This window comes from Rhea pennata, chromosome 19 (assembly GCF_028389875.1).
Source record: "Rhea pennata isolate bPtePen1 chromosome 19, bPtePen1.pri, whole genome shotgun sequence".
Taxonomy (NCBI): domain Eukaryota; kingdom Metazoa; phylum Chordata; class Aves; order Rheiformes; family Rheidae; genus Rhea; species Rhea pennata.
The window spans coordinates 6,954,681-6,974,167 of NC_084681.1; the positions used below are offsets into that span (position 1 = coordinate 6,954,681).

The 19,487-nt window shown below is 45.2% G+C and overlaps 1 protein-coding gene across 1 annotated transcript in view; it reads right to left on the reverse strand.

Annotated features, from left to right (window-relative positions):
* Nucleotides 1–19,487, reverse strand: part of CACNA1G (calcium voltage-gated channel subunit alpha1 G) — a 128,893-nt gene that overhangs the window by 20,844 nt on the left and 88,562 nt on the right. The window contains exons 24-30 of the mRNA XM_062592076.1: nucleotides 16,158–16,284; nucleotides 12,995–13,120; nucleotides 12,295–12,384; nucleotides 11,520–11,733; nucleotides 8,963–9,013; nucleotides 2,796–2,947; nucleotides 438–547 (exon numbers count right to left, since the gene is read on the reverse strand). Of these exons, the coding sequence (XP_062448060.1) occupies nucleotides 438–547; nucleotides 2,796–2,947; nucleotides 8,963–9,013; nucleotides 11,520–11,733; nucleotides 12,295–12,384; nucleotides 12,995–13,120; nucleotides 16,158–16,284 (870 nt within the window). The remainder of the gene's footprint in view (nucleotides 1–437; nucleotides 548–2,795; nucleotides 2,948–8,962; nucleotides 9,014–11,519; nucleotides 11,734–12,294; nucleotides 12,385–12,994; nucleotides 13,121–16,157; nucleotides 16,285–19,487) is intronic.

Sequence of the window (19,487 nt, forward strand, 5' to 3'; positions counted from 1 at the left end):
CTGCTCACTGCCTGTCATTTTAATTTTCTCGTTAGCCGCTCTTCCACTGAGAAAACCCATTGCCCGCTCAGGACCGGGTTCTCTCTCTCGTGGCACAAATTTGGTCACTTCGCTAGGTCCTTGTAATTATGTGGACATGAAACTGGTGCAAAAAGAGAATCAGCCACTTGCAATGTGACCCGCTCTTATCTTGTCCACCCATCAAGGGCCAAATTGGTGCAAGTCACACTCCTTCACAGGCATCGTCATCTCCCCAGCTCACCCCCCTAACTGCCCACCTGCCCCTGTTTCAATCCCAAAGGGGTCACAGCTGTTAACTGACAGCTCTGAGAAGAGCTGTAGGGGTCCAAAACACGCGCTTTAGCACCACCGAATTTGGCCAGCTGTCTCCAGAAGCCCGGCAGCTGCCCCATACAGCCCGGATTTAGCCTTGTTACCTGTCTTGAAAGAAGCGCCGAAACCCAAAGGCGATCAGCTTGAAAACAGACTCCAGGACAAAGATAACAGTGAAAATGTAATTGCAAATCTTCAGGGCTTCATCAAGAACCTAAAACACGGACACAACACTGAGGTGAGATGCCTGCTCAGCTGAGGGGCTTTGCTGCCAGCAAACATGCCCTCTTCTCGTTTCACCAGCGTTACTCATTTTGTAACAACAGAGCAAAGGCTCCATATGTGGCTTCTCTCGGGATGACTAATGTCCCAGGGAAAAGTCCCAGTTCCTCAGAAAGCGCAAAGCTGGCATTTCTGCCTGGCCCTGGCCCAGCTGGTATAATTCATAGGAGGAGGTGACATTAACCCAAAGCACGACTCGAGCCCCATGTGGGCCTGCCCGCTGCTGGTAATGACACAGCCCTCGCTGTGATCGCTTAAGTGAGTGATAGTAACTGCTGCATTTGCAGGTGTTATCAGTGCAAAGCCCTTATGCTCTCTGCAGAAAGCTGATTTTCAGTCCACTCACTCTTTTGCGCACTGCTGCAAGAGCTGTGGGCTGGCTGGGGTCTGCATGAGCCCTGTCTCCATGGTTTTCTTTGTCACAGCCTGTCCTTTACTCCTCATCTGGGGCTTTTGGCAAGACAGGCGGATAGTATGGCAGGCAGGACTGAATTCCCTGGGTGTTCCCCTGCTCATTCTTCCCTTTGCAGGTGTCACAGCCTTGCTTAAATGCAGGTGTCTCCTGGCTAGGACAACTCATGTGCTGTCAGGCTCTACATCACATCAAAGCTGATTTCATCCCCAAAGTCACGCTTGTGAAGAAGTGTGGTGGTAACAGCATCCTGTAGCAAGCAATGTGCATCGAGTTTCCCACTGCTGGAAGATGGGATGGTAATAACTGGGAGAGGGGCACTGTTAGGGAATGTGGGAGATGGCAATGGATTGCCCTCCGACCAAAAATGAAGGTTATGGAGAAATCATAAGACGGTGGATTTAAGTCCTGTACTCTGGCTTCAGGCTACTATTCAGCATCCATGGAGAAAAATCACTTCACCTGCCCAACAAGTGCAAGCTCAGCTGGTGAAGGAAGCTGTGGCTCTGGAAGAACCTACTGCAACACTGCAGGAGACCTGACCTCTGCCAGCAAAAGACCCTTCCTCTCCTGGGCAAGCAGCTCACTCACAAGGTGGCCCCATGTATCCCCCTACTAACCCCTCACAGGACCAACATACTGAGAAATCATTAGTTTTTATATATAGTTTTCTGGTATGTTTAGCCTTTTAAATATATGCAGGATCATGGCCATCAGCTACCCCAGGTGGAGTGATTTTTGGGGCCAGATTCATCCAGGCACTCAAACCCGACTCTCAGCAGAGGAACCCTAATGTCATCTCAGCACAGCCCAAGCTTCGAGTTGTAACCCAGATGTTACATACCAGAGGCTTAGAGACAAAATGTTATTTTCCCTTAAGAAAATTAAAAACAAAAGCCTACTCAACATTTTTATAACACAAGAGAAAATGTAGCTGTGAAGTGGCTGTGGCAAGATGCATGCCCTAGAGCAATTCCAATACCAGCTCCTTAGCCAACAACCTTTTTCATCACCAAATGACTGAATCACGCAATGCGCCTTCCAGGGTATTTAAAGGTGACCTGAACAGAAAAAAAAATAAATTGGGCTTGTGCCCTTTTACTTTTTGGCTTCTTTATGATAGGCTGGAGGGTATTTTTCCCCTTGCTTTGGTTTCTTTTTCACATTAAGTATTCAAGTCCTGTCTAGCCCTAAAGAATATTTTCTCCTATTGTGTCTTATATTTATTCATTCTGAAAGTGGCTAATAAAAATAAGTACAAGTTATATGGCAAAGGCAGCTATTTCCATCTCATTCTTACGCACGAGAGCCTTGACATCCCAGGACAGGCTGTTTTATTTTCAGAATATGACCAAGACCTAGGAACCTCATCCACTAATATACTGAAATGTATTTTAAGGCCCAGCTAATGTGTATAATCCAGAGCTCACGAAGATTAGCCCCACGGGACATTGGGAAAATAGGCTCTTTACAAAAAGAAAAAATTCACAAATTCTTCTATTCTTCCTTTCCCCTTTTCCCTTTTTGTGCGATGGCTAGATCAGACGGACGATTTCAGAGATGATCTTTTCCCACTACTCACACAAACATGCTCCCATCCTCATTTCCAAAGCAGCTGGTTTGTACTCATCTAGAAGGGAAGGTAGGACAGGACCCCGACACGGCAAGGCACAGGTTCGGCTTGAGGCCAGATGGCAAAACGGCCTCAGCCCCGCTCGTTAACCCCACGCGGCCGCTGCCGAGCAGGTTTCCCCCTCTGCCCCGGTACCTTCGGCTGCTGGTAGTGCTCCATGGCCATGGTGATCACGTTGAGGCCGATCACGCCTGTGATGAACAGATCGAGATAGTGGCTCGTGCACATCTGGTGGATCAGGAGCCGGAAGCGGGAGTAGTCGGAGTAGTAGGGCTTGCACTGCGCTTCTAGAGCCGGGAGGACAAGAGCGGAGAGGCACATCAAGTCATTTCTCTGCATCTGGCTGCACTCAATTCACCCTCGCTCTCCAGACGCCAAAGATGATAAACTCTAGACTGATTACAGCAAAACTCCGGCTTTTTTTTTCTTCTTTCTTTCTAGCTGGCACATTACCAGTTAATACACAGCTGGGCTCCCATCACCTAATATCCGTTAAACATCTTTGGTGGGACATGCACTATACTCAGCCTTATAGCATCAGGGATGAGGTGAGCTGGGTTTATTTTGGTGCTAAAGAGTGCTTTCATTGTAGAGAAATCTAAATTAAATTTAATTTAAATTAAAACAACAATTTTTGTTGGTGCTGATCTTAAAAAGTCCCCAAGGTATCTGAAAGGCCAATCAATGATCAGCTGCCGAGGAAGGATTTTACTAACAATGGTTTAAAAAACACAGGTTATTCAGTTGGTGCTCTTTGAAAGAGAAGTAATGCGTTCAAATTATGCTCTCTGCTGTAAACTGCGAGGAGAACAAAATTCCACACTTTGGCTGTCAGAGCCCTGAGACACGGCCCGTAAAAATACCACGGAAAACTGATCAGTCAGCCTTTGTGATTAGAAAATAATGATCCTCCTTCTACACACGATTATCAAAGTATAGATTTCACTGTGCAACTCACACTGGTGTTCAGCTGCATCGGGGATGACACACGCTCTTTAGACCCTGAATGTTCCTGGAGATAAACTCATTTACTCACCTAATCTCTAATGAGGAAATGCCAAGGCTGAGTATATAATTCAGTACAATTTTCAAGGAGGCATTATAATGCAGATTGAAGTGGAAAGGACTGTCTTGAATATGTCAGAGTATAATATTACTCTCGTAATTAGATGATCAACTGGTTATGAAAATTATTGAGCTGTAAGAATTACATGGCTTGATATTTAGTGCTGCCAAGTTAATGTACAGTTTGATACATTACTCCAAGCAAAAAGTCTGGCAGAACGAAGCCACAAAGCACAGGTTTGGGTTGTCCTAAGGGAAAACTGGTTTTAGAAGATTAAATTTTGCCTAAAAATAGAATTCACTTTGTCAATAGCCGATGACATTGCAATCAAATCCATAGATTTAATGGTATCTTGTGCGCCCAACTTCATAACAGGATTCAGAAAATCGGAGAAGTTTGTTTTTTTCCACAGAGACAGACTTTTCCAGTATAGCCCAGGAACCAGAGAGACAAATCATTTAGCAGCTGTATTCTGGAGGGCTTTGGAACTTCCAAAATTCTGCTTCAGGGTCATAAAATAAAAGGCAGTATTAATATTCACTTTCTGATCTGCAGTGTGCTTTAGGTGATCTGCACTGGAGTGCTAAAGCACAATATCGATGAGAAGGTCTATAAAATGAATTTTAATGCTGAATCTATTGAGCGCTTACAAAAAAGAAAAGAGCAGACTCGTAGCTTGCTGACTCACTCATAAGACTTTGTCAGATATCTCAGAGTCTGCATAAATCTCCATAAAGTCAAGATATCTCGATCACATTATGCTAAATTAGGAGTAGCAAATTAACTAAAATGTTTGAATACAATTAAGTTAGGAACAGGGCCTATTTTTATGAACCAACATCATATCAGAACAAAACACCATCATAATTGGATCACTTACTTCTTCTATATATATGTATAGTTCACATTCAAAAAGAAAAATATCAATGTTTCTGCCTTTTCTTGCAGTGGATTTATTTATGAATAGTTACACTGGAATTCAAATTTTTCTTAGCTTTGATTGACAGGTAATTCCAAATCCTACAGAATAGCACTGATGCTGGTAGAACATAGAGAGGATTTAGAGAGAGGTTGTAAAAAGTCTCCTGTGCAGAGATCCTGCACCTGGATTAGTTAGTGCATGACTTTATAAGCAGGGTTGTTAATTGCTCTTCTATCTGCAAAGGCTTTTTCCCTTTTCCCCCTTCTCCCAAATACCCAGGCTGCTTTCAGCTTTTCACAGGATGTACTCTCAGGTTTCCAAAGCCAAAATGTTTCCCCTAACTGAAGCTGGATGCTGCTGTCGCGAACACGCTTGCAGCCTCAGTACATTAGCATCAGCAGATGTGTCATCCTTCACCATTAACTTTATTAAGAAGGGATTTGTCAACCCTGTTTATGAATCATAGCCGCACTAGCTTCACCATCCCCTGCATGCCGGCCATGCGTATTAGTGCAATACAGATACTACCTTGAGATGAGCCACAAACAAAAATAGCATGCTGTCCGAGGCCCACGAGCAATTAGCTACTGTATCTAGGTAGGCAGGGAACTTTCTGAACAGATGAACTGCTTTTCCAGCTATTATATCAATAGAGATTATTAAGACGACCCGCACAGTTCTGCATATAAATCGGGTGTTACTCATGTATAATTACCCAGGTGCAAAGTCCCTGCCCCCTATCACACAGTATCATTCATAGTTATTGCAATAAAGATCTCAACAATACCAACATCTTGGGAAATACAGACATCTGTTAAGCTCCAGGTGGTGAACTTCACAACTAACACAACACCACAGTACTGAACTGTTACAATACACTGTGTCAAGAACAACGAGAGCTCTGGATTAGTCCTGGTTATTACTAGCAAGGTTAACTGGCTTCCCGGCACACGTGGGGTTAAAGAAAAGAGTAGGAAAGCAAATAAACAAAAGAAAGAATTGGCAGAATGAGAATGTGAGAAGATGGGGAAATACAGCAAAAGCCCACTACGAAACATCAGGCTGGTAAACAGGATGTAAATCAAGCTGCTTCACCGTGGCTGGAGGCCAAGAGTGGGAGGGAGAGGTTTCTCCGATTCAGATGTAGTTACACTAGAGAAAATTAGCTCAGACAACGGATCCTGGGCAATTTACTCCTCTCCCAGGTAGGGACGAGCTTTCGCAGCTTGCTGAGAGGCGGCTGCCGAGCCTCACTTGCCCTTTAGTCCTGGGAAACGGTGGTCTGAGGCTGCTGCTGCGGCAGCAGGGGCTGCCCAGCGGTGGGGGCACTCGCTTTTACTTTATCATTTTTATGGGCCCTCAGCTCCAGCCGTTTCCTGAGCGGACTTTTCCCTTCTCTTCTCTGCATCATCTAGTGGGGTTATAATTGCAAACGACTCCCTTGACAGAGCTGGGAAGCGGGCAGCGCTGGCCACGGGCTGTTCTCGTGGGCAGCCGGAGGCTCGCCATCCTCGTCTCCTGGCTTCCCGGCTAACTACACTCATCCCAGGCCAATTTGGAGAGGAAGCGATCCTTGCTGTTGCATAAGGAACGTTTGGCATTTCCAAGCCCTTGCTGGGTGCCTTTCCACCGACCTCCGCTGGACACCGCCATGGTTTAGCGCGTGATCCGCTGTCTCTCCGCGTTTTCAGAAAAACAGCGCGGGAAACTGGCGCGTTTTTTGGCATTCCCAGGAGCCAGGGGGACTCCACACGATGCCAAAGCGGAGCGCGGCCGGCCGGGGGCCCGCCGGTCTCGCCAGCGCTGGTGCAGAGCCTGCGGGAGAAGCCGCCTCTTCCCACCGAGCACCTTTGCTCGGCAGCGCCGGGGCGAGCGGACGGCTCCGAAATGGGTTCTGTCACTCAAGGAGCCCGGCTGGCGCTGAATATAGCCCTGTCAAGAGAGAAATTGCCACTTTCCCCAGCGTCACTCTTCAGCCGGAGCCGTGTGGGCACAGGAAATTGGAATTTGTAAGAGTGGGACAATTCCATTAAGGTCTCCCCCATCTTTTTCCTTCTCTATAATAAGGGAATTAACTGCTTTGTAGGTCGGAGCATATCTGGAGGACAGCAGCAACCCAGTTAGCAACGGGCCCATGACGCAGCTGGATTTACAAACAGTACCAAGAATATTATTAGGTTAAAAAAAGTAGTTTGCACTGAAGGAACTTTTATATTTAAACACAGCTTTTTACTTGGCTTTTATTGTACTGAATGGATTTACTAAAAAAAAAAAAAAAAAGGCAAAATGGAAAATGATAAATTATTTTCACTGAGAAGATTCCTGTTGTGACAGAATGTAGATCCAAACAAAAAAGAAAAAGAAAAAATAAAATTATAACATCTCACTAAGCCCCAGGCCCCAGCACAGACACACAATACCCCATCTTATCTTCGCATAAAGAGGAAAGAAGCCCTTTGTGAGTGCCGAGATGTGTGGAAGTTTTGGGTTCACCACTTCAGCTCTCTCCCTGAGCTGCAGGAGGTTCGTCCGCGACACCCCGTATTGATTCCCTAATATCACAAACAGCCGGATCGAGAAAGAAGTCTTTCTGAAGAGCAGCGTGGCATATCCGCTAATGCCGCCTCCAAAGGAAAGGCGACAAAAGGAAACACAAAGCACAGACCTGACAGTCGCCCGCTTTCTAAAGGCGAACCGTGAGGTTCATTCCGAGTCTGCACTGGATAACGGATGGGACTGGAATGAGTTCAACACATAAAAAAAATACAATAAAACGAAACAGGCTTGATGTAACTGCGTATGACCAGAAGAGGACTTGAAACCAAATAAAAAAGAAAAAGAATCCCCCAAACCCAGCGAGAACACAACCCCTCGGTGCTGTCCCAAGGACCGACGCCCCGTGTCGCAGCAGAGGACAGGTCTACCAAGAACAGCAAGAAGGAAGGCAAAGAAGACAGGAACGGCAATGGGAAAGAGGTTCAGGATTTATTGAACCATGTTGTGACAACTTTGAACGAGGCCTCCAAAGTGACAGACAGGAACCTCTGTCTCCCTGAGCTATCATCTGCGGGGAAAGTCGATAGGCCTCCTCTTGCAAATTTTTATTTACTCAAAATCCTTTCGATATCTGACAGATGGATGGAGCCCTGCTCCCCATCTCAAGGAGCGGGAGCTTTCTCGCAGGTGAGAGTTTTAATGGCATATTTTCCTAGCATATTTTTTTTGTTGAAAATTACAGCTATATTTGTTCCTACATTGGCATCTCTTAAATTATTCAGGCTAATATTCTTAAGTTATGAATTAAGCAAAACGCTTGCCAGATCAAAGCTTCTTCTGAAAATAAAAAGAGCAAGGGACAGATCTGCAGCCCGGAGCAGCACCCGGGCGAAGAAGGCGTGCAGAGGGAGGGGTGGGTGCGCAGGCAGCCGGGGCGCCCACGCTAGACCCCGGCAGTTTTCAGTACAGCTCATCCAGCCTCTCCAGGACGTGGAAAGCAAGTGAAGGTGCGTCTTTATTCTGATTTACAAGACACTTCATGGATTATACACAAGAAACTTCACAATTCCGTGTGAAGATGAGCCCGCGGAACTGCATAGAGCTAGAGGGAAGCAGGGCAAATACTGGCATTGTGCATCTTTGCCAAGAAATTTTGGTAGGATATGCAACTGAAACCTGAAAAATTCCAACTAGCTTTCAACCAATATGAGGAATTTACCCCTAAGGATAAAACCTGCATCCGTGTTGAGGGTCAGCCTGGGGTTGATCTCTCCATTAAAGCACAAAGGCTCTGCACTATACTGAATTTTACCCTGTTGGAAAATACTGCACTTCCCTGAAGCGCAGCATTCATGGAGCAATGAGCAAGGGCTGGAGAAATGCCCTCCCTCAGAGACCGCCTGCCTCCCAGGGACACTCCTGCAGGCCGTTCAGAGACTCCTGTGGTCTGTGGTTCAAAATCTAGGGTGAGTGATACAGGGCCTGTTTCACAGTCCAGTCATTATTCTGTAAATAATAATAAGAAAAAAAAAGAAAAAAAAAAGGTACAAAGGTCTGACAGCATTTTAACGAAACCAGAAAAAAATGACTGAAAAAAACAACACATGACCAAGGCAGAAATTAAGGATCTGCAAGTGTCAGCCCTGAGTGAGGTCTGCAGCCCTGCAGTTTAAAATGGTATGCGTGTGCCATGAGGGAAGCAGACGAGCTTTGCACCACACACAGGGTTTAGTGGGACGCCCGACAGCAGCGGTGGCCAGCCGTTAGTTACACAGCACTGCCATTCACGGGGGACGAGACGTGACGACTTCCCAGTACCTGGCACTGCACTGGCTGAGCTCTCCATTAATACATCATCCAGCATTAGATCTAAAAGAACGAAACGGCGTTAATCATCGGGCAGGAAACACAGCAAGACTTCCCTTCCCCTTCAGCGGCTGCTACGTCTCTCGCGCTCTCCTCAGCTCACAGCTTTGCGCTGCCCCTGCCACCAGTATCTCCTTGGAGCCTCCTCTCCTTGTGTCCCTGGTGGGTAGACTCAGGTACGTGGGCTCGTCGGGAAGCTCTGGCACAGAGCAAAGGGCTCCTGTGCTTTTCCCATGTACGCAAGTGGACCCAGGGGATCCCGGAGAACGCCCTGGCTTGACGATAACGGAGGAGGAGATACTTGTTTCTCAAGGATGGACTTTGTACCTGAGGTAGAGCAAAGTGTCCTGCTGGGCCAGCACGCCTTACGGTGACAGGTCCTGCATTGGCCTAGACCTCACTGCACTGGAGCCCTACCCCTTCTTCTCTTTTTCAGATGTCCCATTGGTAACTTCATGTGAAGAGTCTATGAGCAAAATGACCATGCAACCGGTTAAGACTTCTACACAAAAACAGACCTCCACAGGTTGATCTGGGCATTTGGATATACTCAGGAAGCCCTGCTGGCTGGAAGGGAGCCCCAGGCAGTTGCTGGCATGATCAAAGCCCTGATCGTGGTCTCAGACACAAGTTACCACCATGCAGAACGAAGCCAAGCAACAACAGCTGCCGACTCCCAGGGCAAAACTGGACACGGTCAACTACAGCCAACATTTTACTGAACGCAAATTGGGAAAAACTGTTCTGAAGTGATTTGGAGGGCTTCATGCTTTGCTCTTGAAAGGTTTTTATAGAGACTGAGTAGTCAGCAATATTTGATCCTCAATAAAATAGCTGTTTATTGCCTCTTTAATTAGACATTTCATAGAACTGAATAGCTACATCTCCAAGGATGGCTTGTGACTCTCTCTCACTGGGAAACTGCCCAGCCTCATGTATTCTCTTCATCCAGCTCCTCTAGCATTATAACTGAGGTCATTAATAATAACTAAATGTCTATTTTTCTTCTAAGGAAATGTCTGATTTCCAGAACTGAAACTTTCAACAGGGATCTTTCTATCCAGCATTTAAGAACATTTTCTAAATCATCTGCCTGAAACTGTGCTGAGGAACTTAGATTGACCAAAATAGCTTTCTAAGTATTGCCTTGAAGTGTAAAAGTAAAGAAATTCCTTACATTTGTATCCCACTTAACTGAGAGAAGTCTTAAGTGCCCTGCATCACTGCCGAGGGAAGCCTCCATCTTTCCATCGTGTATCAAGCAAGCCAGGCTCTTAGCGTAAATCAAAGTCTGATACCCAGAGGCTGGTGTGAATATACCTTATTGTAAAACCTGTGAGACTGACGGGACTTTTAAACACATGACCAAAGGGAAGTGCTGCTTAAGTGCCACACTGAGAGAGGTCGAGACACATCTGTGTTAGGTGGTTGCACAATTAACACCTTTCGGACCATTAAAAAAAATAAAACAGACTTAGTATTACCAGTGTTCAGAACAAGCACCTGATCAGACAGCCTCTTAAACAGTACTGAAGTCTGTCAAAGATAGAGAAGAGATGTGAAAGGGGAAACGGAGAAAACAGGAGGCAGGCTGAACGGGGAGGGAAAGAGTGCGACGGTGGACATAGAGAGCCCTGGAGAAAGGTCACTCAGAAGAGAAAGCATGCAAGACGAGGAAGAGTACCTCTGCCCTGAGACCTCCGGCTGACTTATTTCTTACTTTTTCAACCAAGTTAAAAAAAGAAAAAAAGAATAAAAGACAAATGTCAGATTTTAGATTTTTGACAGAGCGGAGGTCTAGCATCCTTTCACCTTTAAAGCCTCCTCCAGACAGGCTGCAAGCTTGCACGTTGAGCTTTGAAGCTGGTTGAATTTGCATCAATGCCATTTTGTTTAATTAGTTAGTCTCCTCGACTGTTTTTTTTCTAATCTGTATTTCTCAAGCAAATGCGTCGATATGTATCTCTAAGGGGTTTTTAAGCATTACTAGAATGAGACGGCTCCATTATTTTATTACACGCTTGAATAGCAGTGGTGCTACTGTGCCAATAAATAAACCTGCTTGATAAATGGGACAGGTAACATCACTGTGGCATTACAAAGCTGTAATAAACCAAATAGTGAATCCAGTTATCAGCAACAGTGCTCCTGACTCAGAAGATTTATAGTGCCATCCGGCACTGCTGATCTTTGCAGTTGTCACTATTTGTGTAACATTGAGCTCTGCTATCCAAGAAGCTCCAGGTCCGATTTTTTTTTTTTTTTTTTTTTTTGGTTTTAATTTAAATAACCTCCAAGAGAAAGGTCATTGCAAATCATGCAGCCATTAAAAAGGTTTCCATGGCTCCTTGTGCAACCTAAAATGGCACTATTTCCTTCATGCAAATTTCATAGCTGGACATGCTTTGGGGAGAAGAATGATCACCAGACACTAGGCAGGGAGGGGAGGGAGAAGGGGATTGTGTGGAAAGTCAAGTAGGACTCAGAAAGATGTGGAAAGACTACCGACCAGCCATCTGTTTCTCCTTACTCCTTCTCTTTTTCTCCAGCCGGCGAAGCCTCTTCTCCTCCCGCCTCTTGGCTTCTTCTTCCTCTTGGTGCTGCCGACACTTGTGGAAATTCTCCACCACGACCCCCACAAACATGTTGAGGACGAAGAAGGCCACAATCAGCAGGAAGGAGATGAAGTAAAGGAGCATCCATGGGTTGTAGTTCATGACTGGCTGTAAAGTGGAGGATGGCAAAGGTCTCAGAAAAAATCTCAGAAAAATGAGAGCAAATTGAGCAGCGATATCCACAGTCTTTAAAGCAGGACCTGTGGATATTTGCTTTGGGGTACTTCAGTGTGTTCTGCTCTACCAGAAAATGAGAGCCCTCTGGGACGTTTTAATTGAACCCTCCTGAAATGCAAGCCACCTCAAGTACAGAAGAACTGTGTTTGTTCTGCCACAAAGCAGGACAGCAGCACCTTTTGCAACGAGAAGCCCCCCACCACAAACCTGTACCTCTACAAGGTAGATTTTTTCTCTTGAAATGCCCAAAGAGCTTAAAAAGTCATAACCTTCATTTTTCAATAGATGCGGTTACACTAGTGGGGATGGGGAAAAGGCTAGATCCAAATCCAGACCTTTCACTTGACTCTTTATCACATCCCAGGACTTGGATTAAAAAGCAGCCTTGACCCCAACCCCATAACCGCTCTGGTCGTGGAGGCTGACAGCATTTTGCAAAACAAAAGCTAAAGCACGCCACCTTTGTTAACTCATTTCTTACAGCTCCATTACCTGTTGGTCAACTCCCACAGCATCCAGGCCATCGTACATGATATCCACCCACCCATCTTTGGAGGCCAGAACAAACAGAGACATCAGGGCCTAGAAATACATGGAAAAGAAGTTACACATAGTTGCACTAAAGCTCTTTTACATGTAATATTTTACTCTTCTTTGCCCTTTCCTATCGAGGGATTATCATTACCTGGCTGATAATGGGAAACTTTGACGCTCAAGGTTTGTCCTGCCAGCAGAAACCTATCAATGTCAGTGCCTGGTTCAGCAATGAGTGCTAATTCAGAAACCACAAAGCCAAACACAAAGGCAGCTTTATTTTCACCCTCCAGCTCTCTACTGCTCCCTACTAATTAGTCTCTGCCATGCTGCTAAAACAAGGCTGCGTTGCAGAGATGTTTGAAACTGTCCGGCTCTATTAGATGAGCCCTTCTGCAAGGTATATTTGGTTTGTTATGTAGCGGTGAAGCAATTAAGTACTCCACAAAGCCACGTGTGCTTGTTCTGTTCTGAAAAGAAGTGTATGCCAGCTTGGAAACACTACATTTGGGATTTACAGAGACAGTGTTGTGTATGTGAACTGAATATTTACTGTGACTGGTAGTGCCCTGAAAGAAAATCCCTTGGGATAATAATGCACAGGTTTTAAATCAAGGAGGTAAAGGAGCAAAGAAGCAGATTACCATTCTATTAATACCTGGCCGAGATTATCAAAATTATACTTGTGCCGGACCCATTTGTAGCTTGCTTCTGCACAATCCGATTTATTTGTGATGTTTCTGGTGTCCTCCCCCTGGCAGATAAAAAACTTCCCTTTGAAAAGCTGCAAAACACATAAGGAAGAGCAGAAACGTAAGAGTTCAGTCTCCAGGATTTCTCTGCAGATGATGGACGTTTCTCGTGGGATATTCTGCACAGTCCACACAGACCTTACAAGTTACGGGAAATAGCCTCATTTGTGTGGGTTATTAAGTGCAAGCAGCCTGTACAGTATGTACCTAATGAGCAAATGCATGATTTCACATCATTTAGGACACCCACCTAGAGCATTAGATTGTCTGGTTCAGCGGTCTGAAACTGGCCTACAGGCCTTTGCTTCTAGGTCGCCGGTTCAAGCCTAACCCAGGCTAATAGCTGAGACCATTTAATGGCTTCTTATGACATGTGGAATGACTCCAGTGACTCTCTGCCCAGTTAACGATGCTACTTTCAAGAGTCACTGACAAATTAAGTATAATGGGGGCCCTCTGCTACCAGAGAAATGGCAGCACTAACGAGCCATGGCGCTGGAACTAAGCTCTTTTTCTTCCAGGTCAGAAGGGGACAAGCTAGAGAGAAGCTGGCTTTCTGCTACTGATGTCGGGCTGCTTGGTGAGTCGATGCTGCTGTTTGCAGGGCTGTCAATCTAGGAGCTGTTGGTTGCGCTCAGTCTCTGATCTTGAATGCTGCTCTCCACCCGTCATTAGGCTCTGCAGATGGAGCAGTCAGAGAGGGAGGCTGTGAAAACATTCCTCATGCAGAACTTAAGGAGTCAGGCCTGACTGGTGCTGGGTACCTGATCCTGACTTTATTTCCTTTGGTGTAAACCAGGAGAGATGTAGCTCCTGGGAAGTTAACTCCTAATTTAAACCTGCAAGAAAAACATAAGCCTCCATGTACTTAATTCTAGAGCTGGCACTTCCCGCACACAGGAGAGCACGTGGCAGGGGATGATTACTGTTTGAGACAGCCTGATTGATGCTAGCAGAACAGATAGTCTCAGTGCCTGTGAGACATCTAACAAATCTGGTTTTATTTGCTGACAGAAGCTATTGACATTAGCTATCGCTGTTCGGGGGCAGACAGCAACCTGCTCTTCAGGCTCCTTAAACATCACCTGGGTATATGGAGGAAAGATGCTGATGTTTCTTGATCTGTTGTTCAAGACAAATATCAGTTCAAATAATAAAGTGAATATGGCAAACCCACATATTACTCCACGGGTTTCCTTCAGGAATCAACAGCAACAGAAGGATGTTCTCCAGGCATGCAAAGTTAATCACCGCTCCACACACTCATAAAACTTCTGCATGTAAGAAGAAACGTATCCCCTCATCTTTCCACAGAGAAACACTAAGTGTGTAAGACAGGCTGGGGAAATATAGCCTTCACAGACCTAAAAGTTTTAATTAAGCAGGAAGGTAAATAACTGATTTTAATATATTGTCTATAAATGCAATTTCTCTAGGAGCTGGACTGTAACGTCAGTCATACGGGAGCAGTAACGCAGCTATTAAATGAGTTTGGAAGTACAAAGCCCAGTTTGCAAGAATGCTGCTCACTGACTGTTCTTCAACTAGAGCACAGAGTTTCAGTACTTCTGAAAGCGAAAGACCCGATGTTTCCTAGTGTTGTTGTCTTATTAATTTTTTTCTTATGGATAATTAATGACTATTCATGTGTGACCATAATCTACAATAAAAACCTCCTGCTTAGAGAATACATCATTAGAAACTTGGAAATCTGATTTTAATGGCATAAAAGCTATGAACTGCAGTTTGATCTCTAGTTTATATTTACAGGGGAAAACCCGCTGTAATTTTGAGAGATCATTTTCTTTTTATAGCAATAGTTATGGCCCTTATCTTGTACCTAATTAGACATAAATATTAACTGAGATTTTCACATCCTGAATACAGGATCAGTTGAGCTTGTATCTATTGCTTAAGCACATCAATAGTCATGACAATTTAACTTAAGACTGCAAGTCGCTAGGGAAAGCAATCACAATTACTAGGAAGGAAATTCAAAGAGCATATTGCAAATTTTGTTGTTTGGCGTAAATTTTCCCTTGTCTTAGTTTTATACTATTTTATGGAATACGCTTATTTTATGAACCTGTTTAGTATAATGGATGGACGTTGCTGTACTGTACTGATAAAGCTAATCTAGCTACTGAGACAGTTATGGATAGCATGTTTTTTTCTCTCTGTTTATTTTCAATGCTGTATTTATTATTTAAACAGTATATTAGTATAAGATATTACATAAGACACCTTTCCAAAACAAAGCAAAACAGAGCTGCTTTCCAAAGCTGGCTGTGACAGATCAGATAAACGTCAGAAAGAAAGAAGCGTTGTGTCAGAATATTCGTATGAAGCAATCTCTCCTTTTCAGATAACGAGAAACCAACTGCATTGCAAATGCTGCTACATTTTCCCCCTGTGTTCCTGCACTCCTGGGACTGAGGATATTGCTAGCAGTGCTAGCAGTAAGCAAACTCAGAAATCTCTATCTCTGCAAGCTTTCAGCTACGTGAACCATCAGGATGCTGAATGAATCTCCAGGTCAGGTTTTCTCTAGAGTTTACAAACCAACAGTTTCAGCTTTGAGAGCTTCTATTTCCCCGTTGGTTTAAACCTAGAAGAAAGGTGGAGGGAGATGTTCCCATGTTATCTCACACACTGAGCAGGAGTGAGATTAAACAATTTTCCTGAACAGGTGATACGTACTTTCTAGTGGTTTGTCACATCTCAGGCCTGATCCTACTGTGGTGTGGCTGAGGGGAACAAAGTGGAGAAATAGCCTGATTCCCGTCCCACTGAAGGCAATCACCAGACAGAACAAATGTCTTTGTGGAAGGAAAAGGGTTAGGGACCACCTTGTGCCTTTGAGCGGGTCATCATGTTGGCTTTTGTATCACTGCGTGCAATAGTGAAGCTTCACAACAGTTCAACACATGAAGTGACACAGAGCCAACAAAGGGGAGTCAGGATTAAATGTGTTTTGAGAACACGAGAAAGGCCCAGCTGCAGATATCTGTGGAGTCATTCAGGGCTTGCCTCTCTCTGATCTGCTGCTGAGGCTTACAGGGGACTCACCTGAACTCCCAGGATCCCAAAGATAATGAAAAAGGCACAGCAGATGACCACAATGTTCCCGATGGGCTTCAGGGATGACATGAGAGTCTCTACCACCAGTTTCAGTCCTTGGGCTCGACTAATTACTCTGTGGGGGCAAGGAAGCACAAAACCTGCGTTAGTCCTGCTCTTGCCCAGTCCTGCATCCTTCCGGATAGAAGGCATGCAGAGAAGAGAGCATCAGAGAGAAAAAGCTTCTTAGAATGGCAAATGACTCAAAAACCATGGCAGGAGATTGACCTTAGAGATTATTGGGCTGTTTCTGGGGAAGGCTTTTCTGCAGCCTTGATTGAAAGAGAAGGAGGAGACTCTGTACAAGCAGCCAGGTCCCCAGAGAGTGCTTCAAAGCTCCTAGAAAAGGAAGATATATAGGCTAGCCCTATAAATTTACAAATCTGGAAAGATGGTTTTAATCTAATCCACTCCCTGTGATCCCTTTCCTGATCATCATCTTCTAATTACAGTTCATTATAATATATTCAAGACATTTGTGTTTTCCTTTACCATCATTCAGTCCAAAGAGCTCTCTAGGGTTCCTGCCTCAATCATACCTTCCCTAGGATCCAGCCTGTTGCTCTGGGTCATCCACAAACACAAACCTCATGTCTGTAGTATGTCCAGGACTGCAAAGAAAGGGCCTCTCAGAATGCATTCTTGTGCAGTTTTAGGCACAAGATTTCCCTGTCTCAGTTTGTAGAACGGAGCAGCCACTTTTATACAACCATCACAGATCTGTTGTAATAAACCAAGATTGGTGTATGTACTCACAGTGCTATTGCGGACAGAGTCCTCAGCTACCCCTCTGTACTGTCACAGTCTCAGCTTTATACCACTCTACAACATCAGATACAGAACCAGCACTGTCATCCAGGCGACAACTTCACCAGCAGGACCATAATCGTCTAATCTCATTTCTGTAGCACCTCTCTGTCTGATACTGCACAGAATTTCATAACAGGGGATTAGATTATACCCAGAGATGGGAGAGACTAATGTGGACAATATCATGACAGATGCAGGTCAGAAAATAAAAGAGGAGAAGCTGTATGGTACTCTCAAGGACACCACCACAGTGAAAGGACAAGGTTTGCTTGTATCAGAGAAGCCATCCCATCATGCTGGGCAAGATGAACAAGGTATTCAGGCTCACAAACACGGTTATGGAGAGCTGGGGGACTGACAAACGCATTTCAAGAGGTTGTATGCCTACCTCCTCCTGATCCCTACCGAAGGTCAGCATTTCACTAGCTCTGTAAATCAGGGTGCACTGATGCCACCAAAGCCGTGCATTCCTGTGGCAGAAATGGCAAGAGAGAGGAGGGAAGCACCCACGTGCTTCTGGGTACAGGCTGATGACTCCTTTGCACAATTGGTATTCAGAAGTGCACCAAATTTCTCCATTCTCTCCTTTCTGCCTGGCTCTCTTGACAGAGTGCCTTCACTGCCTCTCTTATTTGGCCCCAAGTCCAGCTGCACTGCCCGAAGCACAGCTCCGAGTTTTGACATCTGGAGAAAATCCACTTTCTCCTCTTCTCTCCACCTTTGCTGGGCTATGATGTTCCCAGCAGGGGTCACCATGGATGCATCCACATAGCAGACATGCATGACCTTAACACGTGTGGCGACCCAGCGGGACCCACGCCAGGCCCGCAGGAACACTCTTCTGCCCCACTGCTCGTAGGTTTAGCACACTGCAGTGCTCAGTGCACAGACTCCAGTTCTTTCAAAAACTGCTGGCTTTAAACAGTATCCTAAAAAGCTAAAATATATTTCCCTCTTTCTGGTTAAATATTTACTCCAAATGTCAGGGGTAAGTCATCAATTATCCTTTTAGAAAGAAATAGATGGTGATATTTTTATCCACTCTCTTACCAGCGAAACACGAAAGGCAGATGCTTCTATTCCTTGGACTGGGCATCTATTCCAGGTAGCTGCTGTTGTTCCCTGTTTTGGACACCTCGGCTCTCCTTTTGCTGAGACGGGGTTATTTAGGAAATGAGCTTGGGGCATGAGATGGCTCAGGCTTGGCAGTTTAAGGCTTCAATGCTCTTGGTGGTGGCGTGGACCCACCAGAGCCAGCTTGGACCTGGCGGGTGGGGCTACCACACAGCCACAGCAGCATGCAGGTAGGCCAGTGCAGGCTGTGAAAACTGCCCATGTAAATTAACTTGGGCTGAGATCCTCGCTGGTGCAGCTTTGCTGCTGCTGCCACATTACACCTTCACTGAGGGTGAGAGTTGGGCCAAGCCAGGCTAGCAGAGGACGCTAGATTTTAGTGTGCCTGAGTCTAGGGAGCTGGTTAATGCCGGGCTAGCTCCTTAAAGGCAGCGTCTGCAAGGCAAGACTCCTCCCAGTCCATCTCGGCATGGAAACCAAATACTGTCTGGGCCAGGTAGTCTGAGGCTGAGTCTCTCTCTGGGATCCTCAGATGGCCTGAAGACATTCCTGTCCCTCACATATTATCCTCGCACTGTTCTGGGTGAAATACTACTGGTACTAAGCTACAAGTGAGAAACTGAGGCACAGGATGACTGCAAGTCAGGGTCTCAGAAGTATGCAGGCACCCAGTTTCCAATTAGTTTAACAGAAATTAGGCACCTAGGTGCCTTTAGGGTCTTGGCTTAGGTATTTTGCCCACAGTTACCAAGGAGGGAACGTACACCAAGCAGGGAATAGAAGTCAAGTCTTCTATAGTGGAGACCTGGGCCCTAACTACTGTAGCATCCTTAATTTGGGGGAACAAAGAAGAAATTAAGTCTCCAGAGTCTTCAGCTGATAATTTTCACCAACACTTATTAAGGAAACCTATTCTAGATGTAATATAGTGATTTTCTCTGTGAGATACCACTTGGGATCCAACAGAGACAAAAATAGGAGGTTACTCATCTGACTAAAAATCATGTGCATTGCAAAGAAAGGGCTGAGCAACCGTACAGCCTTTGACTGCTTTCAGTCTTGATCAGCCAGGGAATTCCTCAAACTAGAATACATGAGGGTAAAAGGCTGCCACCAGTCTAGCTCCACATCAGTGCTGTTTCCAGCCCTACAATAACAGAAAGAGAAGGCTCTGAAACAGAAAAATTATATTTCTTATTAATAAAATATTTCAGACTTTGGAGCCACCTTAAAATAAAGGCCTGATCGAACATCCAGGCAAGTCAGTGCAAAGACTCCTTCTAGTTCTCTTGAGAGTGTGGCAACTCCCTCAGAAGTGCCAATGAAAGCACCCCCAGCACTTCCAGATTATTAGTGTCAGTTCCAATATATCAGCAGACAGCATCCCTGCACCTC